Here is a 13,572-nt window from a genome sequence, read left to right on the forward strand (position 1 = left end):
CTATGAATAAAGTGTATTTAGTTCCTATTTTTTTTAAGAAACGACGATGGAAACTCAATGTAATTAAAAAGCTGCTAAAAGTCTAAAACCTAGTTAGTAATCTGTGACTTCAAAACAAATCGGTTTATATTATCCACAAAACTACACTTCCCACAAGGACAGGAACTAGTATACACCATCCTCCACTGGCATACAATATGTCTTCAATAAATAGTGAAAGAGTGCATATGTATATACTTATATTCCTAATTTGGTTCCTAATTGGTTCCTTTGTTACTAAAGGAGAAATATGTACATTTGTAAACTCACGCATTACTGTAAAAAGAATTTTTTAAATGCTTTAAATTGCCCTTTTATACTAATTTCATGAGTTCATTTTCAAGGAGGACCAAGGACCCTTCCTTGGTCGGACCTTTGACAAAAGGAGCTTTGACAAACGGACCCAGTGATGCTTTAGCGATAATATTTTTGAGGCATTAACTGTTTCTCCCCGGTTTTCCCTACCCATTTCTCCTCATAACTCTGCCCCGTTTCAAGGCTTGTTTCTTCGTCATTTGCCTGTCTTTTGCCTCGGGGCAGCACCTTGCAGGGCAAAAAACAGAGAGGGCCTTTCAGATTCTCATTTTTTCAAAACCCAGGTAGCCACTAACCAGGAAGAGGCCATGAGAACAGAGACATCATACATACATTTCGTGAGAAATCACCAACTCCTTCTTCTCCAATCCTCAACCCCTTTTTAATGTAGATCCTTCGCATTTGTGAGAATAGGGAAAAAAGGACGGAAGGAGTCCAAGAACGCTTCAAACTAATTATTTTCCCACTTATCCGGCAGAGGCTCACAAGCAGAGATTAAGTTCATGGTCAGCAAATAAAAAGAATAATATCGCTTCACACACGGGATCTGTGGACTCGGATTTTTAATCACTGCAATCATTTTGGTCTGCTCATTCCTCTTAAGGGTCAACCACATACCTTTCGTTTTAAGCCACTAAAGAACTACCAACTTTTCTAATTCGTTCACAATTCAAATTCAGGAAATTCAGGAAGACCAAGAATCCATGTAGCCCAACTCCACTCTTTGATTAAATTTTACAAAAAGCAAAATAAGGCAAGAAACAAGTGATTTTCAAAGCGCACATGGGGAAACTTCTAGAAACTTCATAAACCCCACCACAGAAAACCCACCACCTCTCCATCTGTAATGAAAAATAGGGGGTTTCACTTCTTTGTTAGAACTAGCCACTGTGTTTTTAGAAAGACAGCAGAACCACTCTACTAAACGGAACTGAATGAAAACTCCCAGTACATTCTGGAACGATATTCTGGCCAATTCTTTTGCCAGCGGAGGCCTTACCCGGGCCTGGGTTAGTGAACGCAGCGGTTAACTCCCCCTCTTCATCGAAAACACTTGGGAAAATCCTCCAATGAGAGACGCTTAGAGGCAGGGGCGTGGTCTCAAGGGGCGGAGAATTTGACTCCGGGGGAATAATGAAAAACGTGTGCTGATTGGCTGAACATCTTCCCTCTACTGACCGCCCCTCTTTGGACAGCGGGAGCCATCCATCAAAAGACTTACACCAATTAGCGGGGAAATACTTCCCACTTCCCCCCCTCCCATCGCGGCGAGAATGCCCCGCCCTCCAATATATTACTCGGAAGGCCAGGCGCGGCCCCTTCCGCTCCGAACTGACCCAGAGACGGGCAGTGTCGTCTCGGCGGCGCTGCAGAGACCCCCCCCCCCACCACCCAAGACGGCTCCCCCTCCCCGGGCCTGTCCCCTCTTGCCCGCGAGTCCTCTCGCCTCGTAGGCCTCTCGGATCTAATATCGTGGGGTGAGGTGAGAGCAGGCCCGGGGAGGGTGGTTACCGCTGAGGAGCTGCAGTCGCGATCAAGGTGAGCTGGGATTTCGGGGTTGACTGCAGGGTGCAGCTACGGAGCAGGGGTGGGGGTAAGGGGCCGGGGTGGAGGGTTCGTCTCGCGCCCTTTTCCTTGGTTAACTCTAGACCGAGCAACAAGTTCAGGCTAGTCCGAGCCTGGAGGGGCGGGGCCAGATTAGACCTCCCTAGGCGTCTTAATGTCAAGTTGGCGTGGTCCCAGGCACCAGCCCGGGGGCGAAAAAGTTGGTTCCATGGAGATTGTGATTCCACATCTGTCCACCTCTTCCGTCGCTCAACCCTGAAGATGCTCTGCTTCCTGCCTTTCGGTTGTTGGGGGCTGGGACTGTCCATGTATCCTGTACCTGGGGCATAGTAGGTGTTCAGTATTGCCCTAAATTAATGAAACTCCCAGGTTCCCTTTGCAGAATGGATTAGCCTCCTGTCCCCACTGCGTGTGCTCTTAATACCTGAGTTTCCTTTCGTAACATCAGTAAAAGTTAACAAGTGCCTAGCACTATGCTAAACTCGTTAGTTGAATCATCTCGTTTAATCTTAACAGCCATTTAAAGAAGCAGATATTGCCTCGTTTTACGGACTATAAATAAGCTTATTAATATTGTCCAGGTGTTTATTAGGCACCTATTATATGTGCTAGATACCTGTGTACCTGAAACTGAACGTGTTAGTCACTCAGTTGTGTCCGATTCTTTGCGACCCTATGGAATTCGCCAGGCAAGAATATTGGTGTGGGTAGCCATACCCTTCTCCACAGGATCTTCCCAACCCAGGGGTCGAACTCGTTTATCTTGCATAGCAAGCAGATTCTTTACCTTTATTTCACATAAGTCTATGAAATGGCTAATAACCTATTAACAGATTAGGAATTGAGGACTAAGAAAAATTGACTAACTTGAATAGTCCACATTGTTACTAAGCGACAGAATAGGTACTACCGTCTAATTTCAAAGTTTGGGCATGAAGATTAGCTTTTTTTTTTTTTTTTTTTGGAAAAGGCCGTGTAGGAAGTCACAATTTAGGATGGATGTAACCAACTGGTTGGGGAGGGGGAGAATAACAGATGACCCTTGGCAATGACTGAGATTCACTAATAGCATTGAGAGAGGGGAGGCTTGTGTTATAAGGCACCTGGCAGGACAGGAAGGGCTGTTCTTTCACTCCTTTCTGGGCTTTGTTCTATATATAGATGATAGAGGTACTGACAACAACTGACTCTCAGAAACTGCTACACCAGCTGAATGCCCTGTTGGAACAGGAGTTGAGATGTCAGCCAAAGGTCTGCGGCTTGAGACTAATTGAATCTGCACATGATAATGGCCTTAGAATGACTGCGAGACTGAGGGACTTTGAAGTAAAAGATCTTCTTAGTCTAACTCAGTTCTTTGGCTTTGACACGGAGACATTTTCTCTAGCTGTGAATTTACTGGACAGATTTCTGTCTAAAATGAAGGTATGTTTAAAGCTGCATTACCCTGAGTATTTCGTGATTTTGCTCAATGTGTTTTGGAGATGGTATTGCCAGCTTTGGGCTGGTATTCATAACTTGACCATTTTTTGTTTGTTTGTTTTCAGCAAGTAACCAAAACGTGGTAATTCTGTGTACTATAGCATGATGAATATTCTTCCTTTTAATCAAGAGTAATGCATCAGCTATTAAACTTAACTTCTGACATAGAATAATAGTCTAATATCAAATCATTGCAAAGCCTCCCAGTAGGAGAGCTGGCTGTTTTTAAAAGTCTTGTTTGATAGTTTGGGTATTTTCATTTGTTTACTGTTGTTTTTAAAGAAATGTGTTAAAGGCAGAATGCTAGATTGTGGGTTAAAAATTAGAGGGTGTTTTTTTTTTTCCTTTCTGTTCATGCTGTCTACCACCTGGTCAATAGAGTATATTTCTTGATCTTTGTTCATGTATAATAAAGTTCCAACTGGTTTAGCCTTACATTTACCCAAGTCATGCCTGTGCTTGGCATTTCCAGCCTAAGTTTGCATATAGTAGAGAATATCTTCTGAAGGAGGAGATATGCAGTTGTTACCCTGTATTGGCTAAGCAGGACATCTGTGTAGCTTTCAGAGTTTAATTATTAAAAATATATCTGACTTCTCTGTGTCCATGATTGTTGGTAGATAATGTGACACTTAAAATGAAACTCATGTTTTATTCAAAGTACCTAACAGAATGCAACATACATGGAAAGAACTCAATGTTTGTTGAATGGTTCAAGAAACTTGTTCAACAGTCTAATTAAATAACTCTTTTAGACACCATGCGTAGGCACTACCTTTAATTCTAAATGTGTCACAGGTGAATGACATGCATCTGTTACTTAAGTATATTATAATCTTAGTAAGAGTAATGTTTGCACTTTATAACTATCATTAGTACAAGGAATAATAAGAAAAGAATTACATTATACTTCAAAAGAAATATAAATATATTGCTGAAGGGGAAGAAGAGGAGAGCCCAAATATTGGTGAAAGCTTTTAAAAGCTTCAGTTGAGCTACAACTTAAAGTGGATAGAGGGCTTCCCTGGTGGCTCAGTGGTAAAAAATCCACCTGCCAATGCAGGAGATTGGGGTTCAACACCTGGTCTGGTAAGATCTCACACGTGGCCAGACAGCCAAGCTCATGTGCCAGAGCTGCTGAGCCTGTGGTCTAGACCCGAGAAGCCACACACCCTGGAGCCCATGCACCGCAACAAGAGAAGCCACCACAAGGGGAGGCCCACACACCACAATGAAGAACAGGCCCCGTTCCCCACAGCTAGAGAGCCCACACATCAAGGAAGGCCCAGCACAGCCAAAATTAAGTTTTCTAAATGAACTGGATAGAATTTTGATTGTGGACATTCAGAAAATGATGGATAAATTTAAAAACTTGGTAGTGAATAGAGCTTTACAGGTAGAGTAAACAGTATGTGTCACAGTTTAAAAACATTTCACAAGTATTACTACAGAGAAAACAGCCCGGAAAAACACAACATTCTGAAAAGAAACTTTGTGTATAAGCTGTAAGATATTTCAATCCTCATATAAGTTTTTGACCAACTAACTTACTGCTTATCGTTCTTCCGTGATTTTAAAAAACTGAAAGAGCTACGAATTTTTACGTGCTGAAGCCAAACAGTACACTGAAACTTAACTCCGTTTACTCAGAAATTGGTTCCAAGTGGGTGCATATGGTTAACAGCCTGCAGTTGAGGCATCAGTGAATCTTGCTAAGTCCTTTGCCACTGAGAAATTCACCTCACAAATACATTTTTCAAAGTGATGGGTCTGAGTTCTAGATTATACTTTATGTTTTTTTTAATTGAAATAAAGTAGAGATGGACTTATTGTCTTTTTAGGTACAGCCCAAGCACCTTGGGTGTGTTGGACTAAGCTGCTTCTATTTGGCTGTAAAATCAACAGAAGAGGAAAGGAATGTCCCACTGGCAACTGACTTGATCCGAATAAGCCAGTACAGGTTCACGGTTTCAGACTTGATGAGAATGGAGAAGATTGTATTGGAGAAGGTGTGTTGGAAAGTCAGAGCTACTACTGCCTTTCAGTTTCTACAGCTCTATTACTCACTCCTTCAAGAGAATGTGCCACATGAAAGGTATGTGAGCTTTGTTTTCAACAAAGGAGATGTAGAAACCAGAATATTGTCTGGATGTTACATAAAATCAGTATGCTGGGAGAATTTCAGTCAAGTAAAATGACAGCTAAGCCCCTTGAGTTTCACTTCACTCTCCAGCAAAAGTGAGGAGACATTCAGTCAAAAGTAGCTTCTTGGAGTCATTGAATTCTTAAGATGGTAAATTTTTTAACATTACATTTTCCATTTATAGGCTAGTTAACTTACAGAACCTAATAGGCAAGCATCTAACACGAATTTATGGAAAAAGAAACTTTAAATTCAAAAACAGATTTATTAAAATGAAAAGGAACCTTGGTAGTTGTAGAATAAATTTTTCTTTTTTGGTCCAAATTATTTAAAATTCATCTATGGTATCCTTAAGAAGTTAATGTCTCTGAAGGAAGGAAAATTCTTCAGCTAATTCATTTTTCTATGATAAGTGTGCATAAACTTCACTTTAAAATTGACTTATTTTTCTAAAAATTTCTTTTGACTCGATGTAAAATTACCTACATAAAATTTCATTTTCTCTTTAAAGGAGTAGCCTTAATTTTGAAAGACTAGAAGCCCAACTTAAGGCATGCTACTGCAGGATCATATTTTCTAAAGCAAAGGTAAATATTTTATAAAGATTAAATCTGTTTATATACCTATTTTCATATTCATCATTTACTTTAAAATTTATCTCTTCTAGCCATCTGTGTTGGCATTGTCTATCATCGCATTGGAGATCCAAGCACAGAAGTATATAGAGTTAACAGAAGGAGTAGAACGTCTTCAGAAACATTCCAAGGTATGTCAGGGTCATAGCCTAAATCCTATTCACAGCTGTAAAAAACAAAACTAAACCACTTGTTCCTAAAGTAAAGTAAGATGTCATGTGTTTGCTTGAAACTTAAGTAACTTACCCTTAAATTTTTTCGACAAGGAAAGACATGTTAATAAGATTGTAATCATTACTATAATGAAAACCATAGGACTGATAACATTTTTTTTTTTAATTTATGTACAGATCAGTGGCAGAGATTTGACTTTCTGGCAAGAGCTTGTATCCAAGTGTTTAGCTGAATATTCATCGAACAAGTGTGCCAAACCAAATGTTCAGAAGTTGAAATGGATTGTTTCTGGGCGTACTGCACGGCAACTAAGGCATAGTTACTACAGGATAACCCACCTTCCAACAATTCCCGAAATGGTCCCTTAATTGGTAAATTTGGTTCGTAGTTATCCTCCATGTTAGAGAAAATTTTCTAATGCTATATAATTTTCTTATGCAATTCAAGAATATAAATCTGAATTATTTTCAAAATAAACAAAATGGAGTTGGAATAGCAAAGGGGAAAATGACTTCACTGATCTAGTCAGCTAATATTTGAGGGCATTTACTGCATTTGTGGAGAAAGAAATGGCAATCCACCCCAGTCTTCTTGCCAGGAAAATCCCATGGACATAGGAGCCTGGTGGGCTACAGTCCATGGGGTCACAAAGAGTTTGACCCAAATTAGTGACTGAGCACACTACATTCAAGGTATTAATACAACATCCCAAGAATAAGGAATTATCTAAACTTTGATATATACATTAGCCATTTCATTAAATTATCAGCTTACAAAGCCATGTCCTCCTTAATAATGTAAACTTTAAAAGTAGCACTAAAACAGTGTTTTGTTTTTTTCTAATTGCACATCATTTTGCTATATGTAGACTCTAGGTTTAGTTCATTTAAAGTTATACAAGCCTGAGTAAAGGAACAGGACCAAAATTTTGAACCATACATTGAACTAAGTTGAGACTATTAGCTTATTAGTAAAATCAGTATGAACTCGGGTGTTATACTTAAAGAAAAATAAGTTAGGACAGGTGGTTTCTACACTGGGTCTTTGGAAACTGCCAGGGTGTCTCAGCACTGTAGTTGTGTATCATTGCTCTAAGAGCTGAACAGTGGAAAGTATTTACATGCAAAAAAAATGTAAACCTCCTCAGGAATATATGATAGACTTTCTTACCATCTAAGTTTAACTCATGGTGGTGATTTAACTTTCTTCCTACTCAAAAGTAAATGTGAACATAGAACACATCTACATAAGACATGATTATGAATCTTAGATATTTTAACAGGTAGTAAAATTTGTGTTTGGCAGACTTCTGATAACTTGATTTTTTTTGTTTGTCAAATAGGATGATTACAGCAACAAAAAACTTCTGAAGCCTTTCTCCACAATCCTGAGCTGTGGATTCCATAATATTATAACGGATTTAAGCTGTGAAGCCTCAAAACATCACAACTAGATTAGCATTGGTGTTCTCAGGTTTGGGAAAACTGCCTAATTAACATTACCCTATAGTGGAATTACTCAAATTTGAAATCACCTATGAAACATACAAATCAAAGTAACAGTATAAATGTGAAATGCAAATGACAAGCCTGGAATGGTAAACTGTGAATCTTCATTGCTAACGTTGATCCAAGTTTCTATATTGGGTCAATATATTGTATTTAGGTGGTGTTTAAAAAGGGTAACCTACTTAAATTTAAACTTTAAATTATGAGGTTTACATCAAAACCACCATTTCACAAATGCACTTTTTAATGCACAATAAGGGTCACTATTCTAGACAGTGAGAATAGTTAGTTTCTTGGCACCTATGATGCAAGTAATTATTAACCCAGAGATGTGGACCTTACTGCTACATAGAAATCACATTTAAATTTGAGGGCATTTATGTAAAGCAAAACTACCAACTTGTTAATTTTGGCATGTTATCTTTAATATTTTCTAGAAAACAAGTGATGTTTGTATCCATGATTTTAAAAGTTTTATACAAAATTTACTGCCTCAGTCTAGTCCCATCAAGAAAATTAGTTTTTACTGTACTACTAACTCAAAACAAATTAGCGTCACTCTGAAAACTTTTTAACACTCCATCACTTTTTACTGAGGACTGTTTTTATAAAACTTGGTTCTAACTTAGAATTTTGCTTAAAAGGAAGAGACTATACTTACATTAATTGCCCCTATTGTGTGCCAAAAGGAAGTATTAAGAAAGGTAAGTAGGCATCTTTATAATTACAAGGTTGCTGAGGTGTAGTGTTTGGAGATCTATGAGGTTAAAGTGTTGCAGAGTTACTCAGTGCAGTGTGTAGCCTGAACCCATCCAGGATGGCTGTACCCAACTGACATCATTTTATGGTTATAGAGGCATTAGAAAATGAACCAAAGAACCACAGTGTATCTTATACTTTGGTAAACCATGTTTTATGGATAACTTTTACAGTTTTCCCAAAATACTGATTAATTTCAATATTTTGAATACATCAGTGTTAATTTTGAGTTGACAGAGGTAACCTAACCAACTCCCATTATGTTTTGGTATTAAGGGATATACCTTTCAATAAAGTTACTGAAATGCATTCCTTTGCCAGGTGGTTTTCCATTTGTTTCTCGTCTAATGTAATTCACTATTTTGGCAATGTGATAATAGCACCACAATAAAAAGCTGTCTCCACTCACTTTATTTAAATTTAACACTAAAGTAAGATGCATGGTGGGCTTCCCTGGTGGCTAACTGGTGAAGAATCCTTCTGCCAATGCAGGAGACATAGGTTTGATCCCTGGTCTGGGAATATGCCCTAGAGAAGGAAATGGCAACTTGGGAAATTGTATTCTTGCCTGGGAAATCCCATGGACAAAGGAGCCTGGTGGACTACAGTCCATGAGGTCACAAAGAGTGAGACATAACTTAGAGACTGAAGAACAACAAGATGCATGGTAAGGAAAAAAAATTATGATAGTATAGCTATTACCTAACTGACACTTTGCTTTCTAGTGGTTTTTTAAAGATAAACACAAGATGATGATGATTAAATATGCTTAATATGCATTAAAAACTTGCTTATGCATTGTTGGTCACTTTTATTATTTAGGTTCCATTGTATGGGCGTGCTAAGTCACTTCAGTCATGTCTGACTCTGTGACCCTATGGACTGTAGCCTGCCAGGCTCCTCTGTCCATGAAATTCCTCAGGCAAGAACACGGGAGTGGGTTTCCATGCCTTCCTCCAGGGCATCTTCCTGACCCAGGGATTGAATCCATGTCATAATCTTATGTCTCCTACACTGGCAGGTGGGTTCTGTACCACCATCACCACATGGACTACCCCATCACTGTTAAGACTGTTCTTAATACTAAATCACCCTCAGATTCAGCCCATCTGTAGTTCTGGGTGACCCTCTTACCTAATTAAACAGGATTCCAGCAGGTGGTTGGTAATGACAGGCAACCGCCAAGTATTGTATTAGCCTGGTTAGACTGCTTGTTAATTATTAATATAAGATTTTGAACTGTTCATGTAACTAACAAGCTAAAAAGTAGATACTGTAAGGAATTACTGAATAAAGAAAAACTTAGAAGTTTCCTTTTGTATTTAACTCAGGTTAGATATATTGAATAATCCCTGTTTTCATAAGTGCTGTTTTTTAAAATAGGCACTTTAACCTTCTATGCATTTTAAATTATGTGGCATAATTTTTAAAAGCTAGATATTTCTGATCTAACATTTGTGGTTAGCAGTGATAGTTTTTACTGTCAGGTAATATTGTCAGATATTTTAGATGAATCATTTCATGTTTTTCTCCAAACTGAATGAGATTATCCCATTTACAAATAAACCAAAACAACAGAGCAGGTAAGAGATAAGCCCAAGGTCACATACCTGTACTTGGATGTGAGATTCAAATCCGGGCAATTGTGACTCAGGCTATGTTCCTAAACACTCTGCGCATTACTTCCAAAAATAGATGAAATGGACTTATGTGAAATTGTATCAAAGTTAGTAAGAATAAAGGATATTAAAAAATGATAAAAGAATCAATTCTCCAAGATATGAGTCTTAAATAGGTATGCACCTAACATCAGAGCTTAAAAATACAAGAAGTAATAAAAACTAACAGCAGTGAAAGGTCATATGGACAAAGCTTCAGTTGCAGACTTAAAAGATTCCACTCAGTAATGTATAGTACTAGAAAACAACAAGGATGTAGAAGGACTGAAAAATACCAATAACCATATGGATCTACTTTATTTAAAATTCATCCCCAAATAGAATAAGCATTCTTTTCAAGTGAACGTGGCTTAGTCACCAAGAGAGAATATATCCTGGGTCATAAACAAACTAAGAAATGAACTAAAATCATACAAAATGGTGTTCCCTGACCATAAAACTAGAAAACAGTTAACAGGACAATCTCCAAACACTTGGAAGTTAAATAAGAAACATCTATGAATAATCCATGCCTGTAAGGGAAAGTCTAAAAAGAATGTATTTTGAACAACTGAATGAAAATATCAAAATACATGGAATGCAGCTAAAGCAGTGGTTAGTAATCATAATATCAATCACTTTTGTTAAAAAAGGTCTCAAAACCAGTAAATTTCTATTTTAAGAAACTAGAAAAAGAGCAAAATAAACACAAAGCAAGCAGAAGGAAGAAAGTCTGAAGAAAGATGTATAAAAAAAAAAGTGTATGAAACTGAAACAATAGGGCTAATTAAAATTAAAAAATTGGGGTTTGAAAAGAGCAACAGGTAAATTTCTAGCAAGACTGACAAGAAATTTTAGGAAAGAAAAGGAAAAGGAAACTACATTTTTTAATACCACAAACATCTCTAGGCTCAGAGTAGATGAATCAATTCCTTGAAAGGCATGAACTATGAAAACTAAATTGTTACATAACCTGAGTAAGTTCTATTATTTTAAGAAACTGAGTCCATTGTTTAAAATATTACTAGCAAATCCCAAATCATTTAAGGAATACATAATGCAAATTCTATAAATCTCTCCCAGAAGAAGAAGAATCACTTTTCAATTCATTTTATAAGACCAGCAATAACTTGATACTAAACCAAGATAAAGATAATACTTTTTTTAATTTTATAAAAGCTATTGACCAATATCCCAAATGAATACCTCAACAATATCCCCTTCCAAAAAAACCTTAACAAATGAGTCCAGATATATAAAACTGAACAATACAACATGACCAGATTTGATGGAAGAGAGAAGCTGGTTCAAAATTAGAAAATCAATATAATCCATCATACTAAGAGTCTAAAGGAAAAAGGATCAACTGATACAGAAAAAAGCATTTGAGAGAATTCCAGTCAACTCATGAGAAAAATCACCTAACAATAGATGAGAATTTCCTCAATCTGATAAAGGTCATCAATGAAAGCATACAGTATAATAGTTAGAATGCTTTCAAAACTAACATCTAGAATAAGACAGGAATGGCCATTTCCACCACCTCTTTTTTTCTAGCAAGTGCAATGAAACAAGAAAAGGAAACAAAAGACCTACAAATGCAAAAATTTCCAAGGAGACAACTGTCAAAGTCACAGGATCAAAAAGTTTCAAAAGGAAATAACTTATAACATCTCCAGAAAATGAACACTTAGGAATAAATATAAGATGTAAAGGTTCTAGAAGCGGAAAACCATAAAATGTTGATGGTCTAAATCAGAGGGGCTAAATGAAGAGATGCCCCATGTTCATGGATCAGAAGACCTGCTACTCCAGTGGAAATTTCAGGACTTTTTGTTGTAGATAGACTAGCTGATTTTACATGAAAAAGCAAAGAAAATTAACATAGCCAAACCAATTCTGAAAAAGCTGAAGGAATCATGCTACCCAATTTTAAGACTTAATTTAAAGCTACCATTGTCAAGGCAGTGTTGTATTGGTGAAGGGAAAGACACACAGATCCATGGAATAGAACAGAGACCAAAAACAGACCCATATAAATAACAATTGATTTTTGTGAAAAATGCAAAAACAATTTAATGGAGAATGAATATCCTTTTCTACAAATGATTTTGAAACAACTGGACATCTGTATGCCAAAAAATGAAACTCCACCTATATTTCACTGCTTCTCCAAAAAAAAAAAAAGGTCACAGATCTAAATATAAAAGATAAAAATATAAAATTTTTAGAAGAAAACATTGGAAAGAAAATCCTCATAACCTGGGATTTCAAAATTCTTAGACATGACACCAGAAGCATGATGAATTAGACAACATCAAAACAGAGCATTCGGGCTTCAAAAGGCACTGCTGAGAAAGTGAAAATCATACAAAAAGAAAATATATGCAAATCATATGATAAAGGACTTATCTCCAGAATATATATAAGAACTCTTACACTTTAATATTAAAGAGGCAGATAACCCATTAAAAATGGGCAAAGGATCTGAATAGACATTTTTTTCAAGAAAGATACACAAATGGTCAATAAGTACTAGATAAGATGTTCAACATAATTAGCCATCAGAGAAATGCAAATGAAAACCACAGTGTGATACCACTTGACATTCACTAGGATGGCCAAGATCAAAAAATCACATAACAAGTATTAGCAAAGATGTGGAGAAACTGAAACTCATACCGCTGATGGGAATGTAAAATGGTGTAGCCGCTTTGGAAAACAATCAAACATGATTGAAAAACAAACAATCCTCCTCGAATGATTAAATGTAAAGTTTTTTTAAAAACTTGAGATTACACTCCTCTCTAAGGAAATACAGATGTACATAAAAATTTGTAGTTGAATGTTTATAGCATATTCACAGTAGCCAAACAGTGGAAACCTCCCAGATGTCCATCAACTGACAAATGGGTAAATATGTGGTAATCATACAATGGAATATCATCCAGCCAGACAAAAAGAATGAAGCTCTGACATTCTAGAACATGGATGAACTTCTAAAACCTTATGTAAGTTAAAGAAACCAGAAACTAAAAACCACATTATGACTCCATGTATATGAAATATCCATAACAGAAATCTGAGGTGAAAAATAACTAGTGATTGCTTGAGAGGGTTGGGTATATGTGTGGAGGGTGATAGTTAAGAAAATACAGGTTTCAGAGATTTCCCTGGTGGTCCAGTGGTTAAGAATCTGCCTTCCAGTGCAGCGGGCCTGGGTTCAATCCCAGGCAGGGAACTATGAAATCACATGCCACAGGGCAACCACAATGAAGACAGCACAGCCAAAA

At 37.2% G+C, this 13,572-nt stretch overlaps 1 protein-coding gene across 2 annotated transcripts; it reads left to right on the plus strand.

The window, feature by feature from the left end:
* Positions 1-1,759: 1,759 nt before the first annotated feature.
* CCNG1 (cyclin G1) lies at positions 1,760-8,915 on the plus strand. 2 transcript variants are annotated; one of them, XM_068979551.1, is made up of 8 exons: positions 1,760-1,893; positions 3,082-3,345; positions 5,244-5,497; positions 6,057-6,132; positions 6,213-6,311; positions 6,531-6,658; positions 6,708-6,725; positions 7,697-8,915. In XM_068979551.1, exons 2-8 carry the CDS (start codon positions 3,082-3,084, stop codon positions 7,722-7,724), a joined length of 867 nt encoding a protein of 288 aa, XP_068835652.1. In that variant the 5' UTR covers positions 1,760-1,893; the 3' UTR covers positions 7,725-8,915. The 2 variants fall into 2 exon arrangements, with proteins under 2 accessions (XP_068835652.1, XP_068835651.1); XM_068979550.1 differs by having other exon boundaries at positions 6,531-6,725.
* Positions 8,916-13,572: the final 4,657 nt, after the last annotated feature.

The sequence above is a fragment of the Capricornis sumatraensis genome, chromosome 9 (genome assembly GCF_032405125.1).
Source record: "Capricornis sumatraensis isolate serow.1 chromosome 9, serow.2, whole genome shotgun sequence".
Taxonomy (NCBI): Eukaryota; Metazoa; Chordata; class Mammalia; order Artiodactyla; family Bovidae; genus Capricornis; species Capricornis sumatraensis.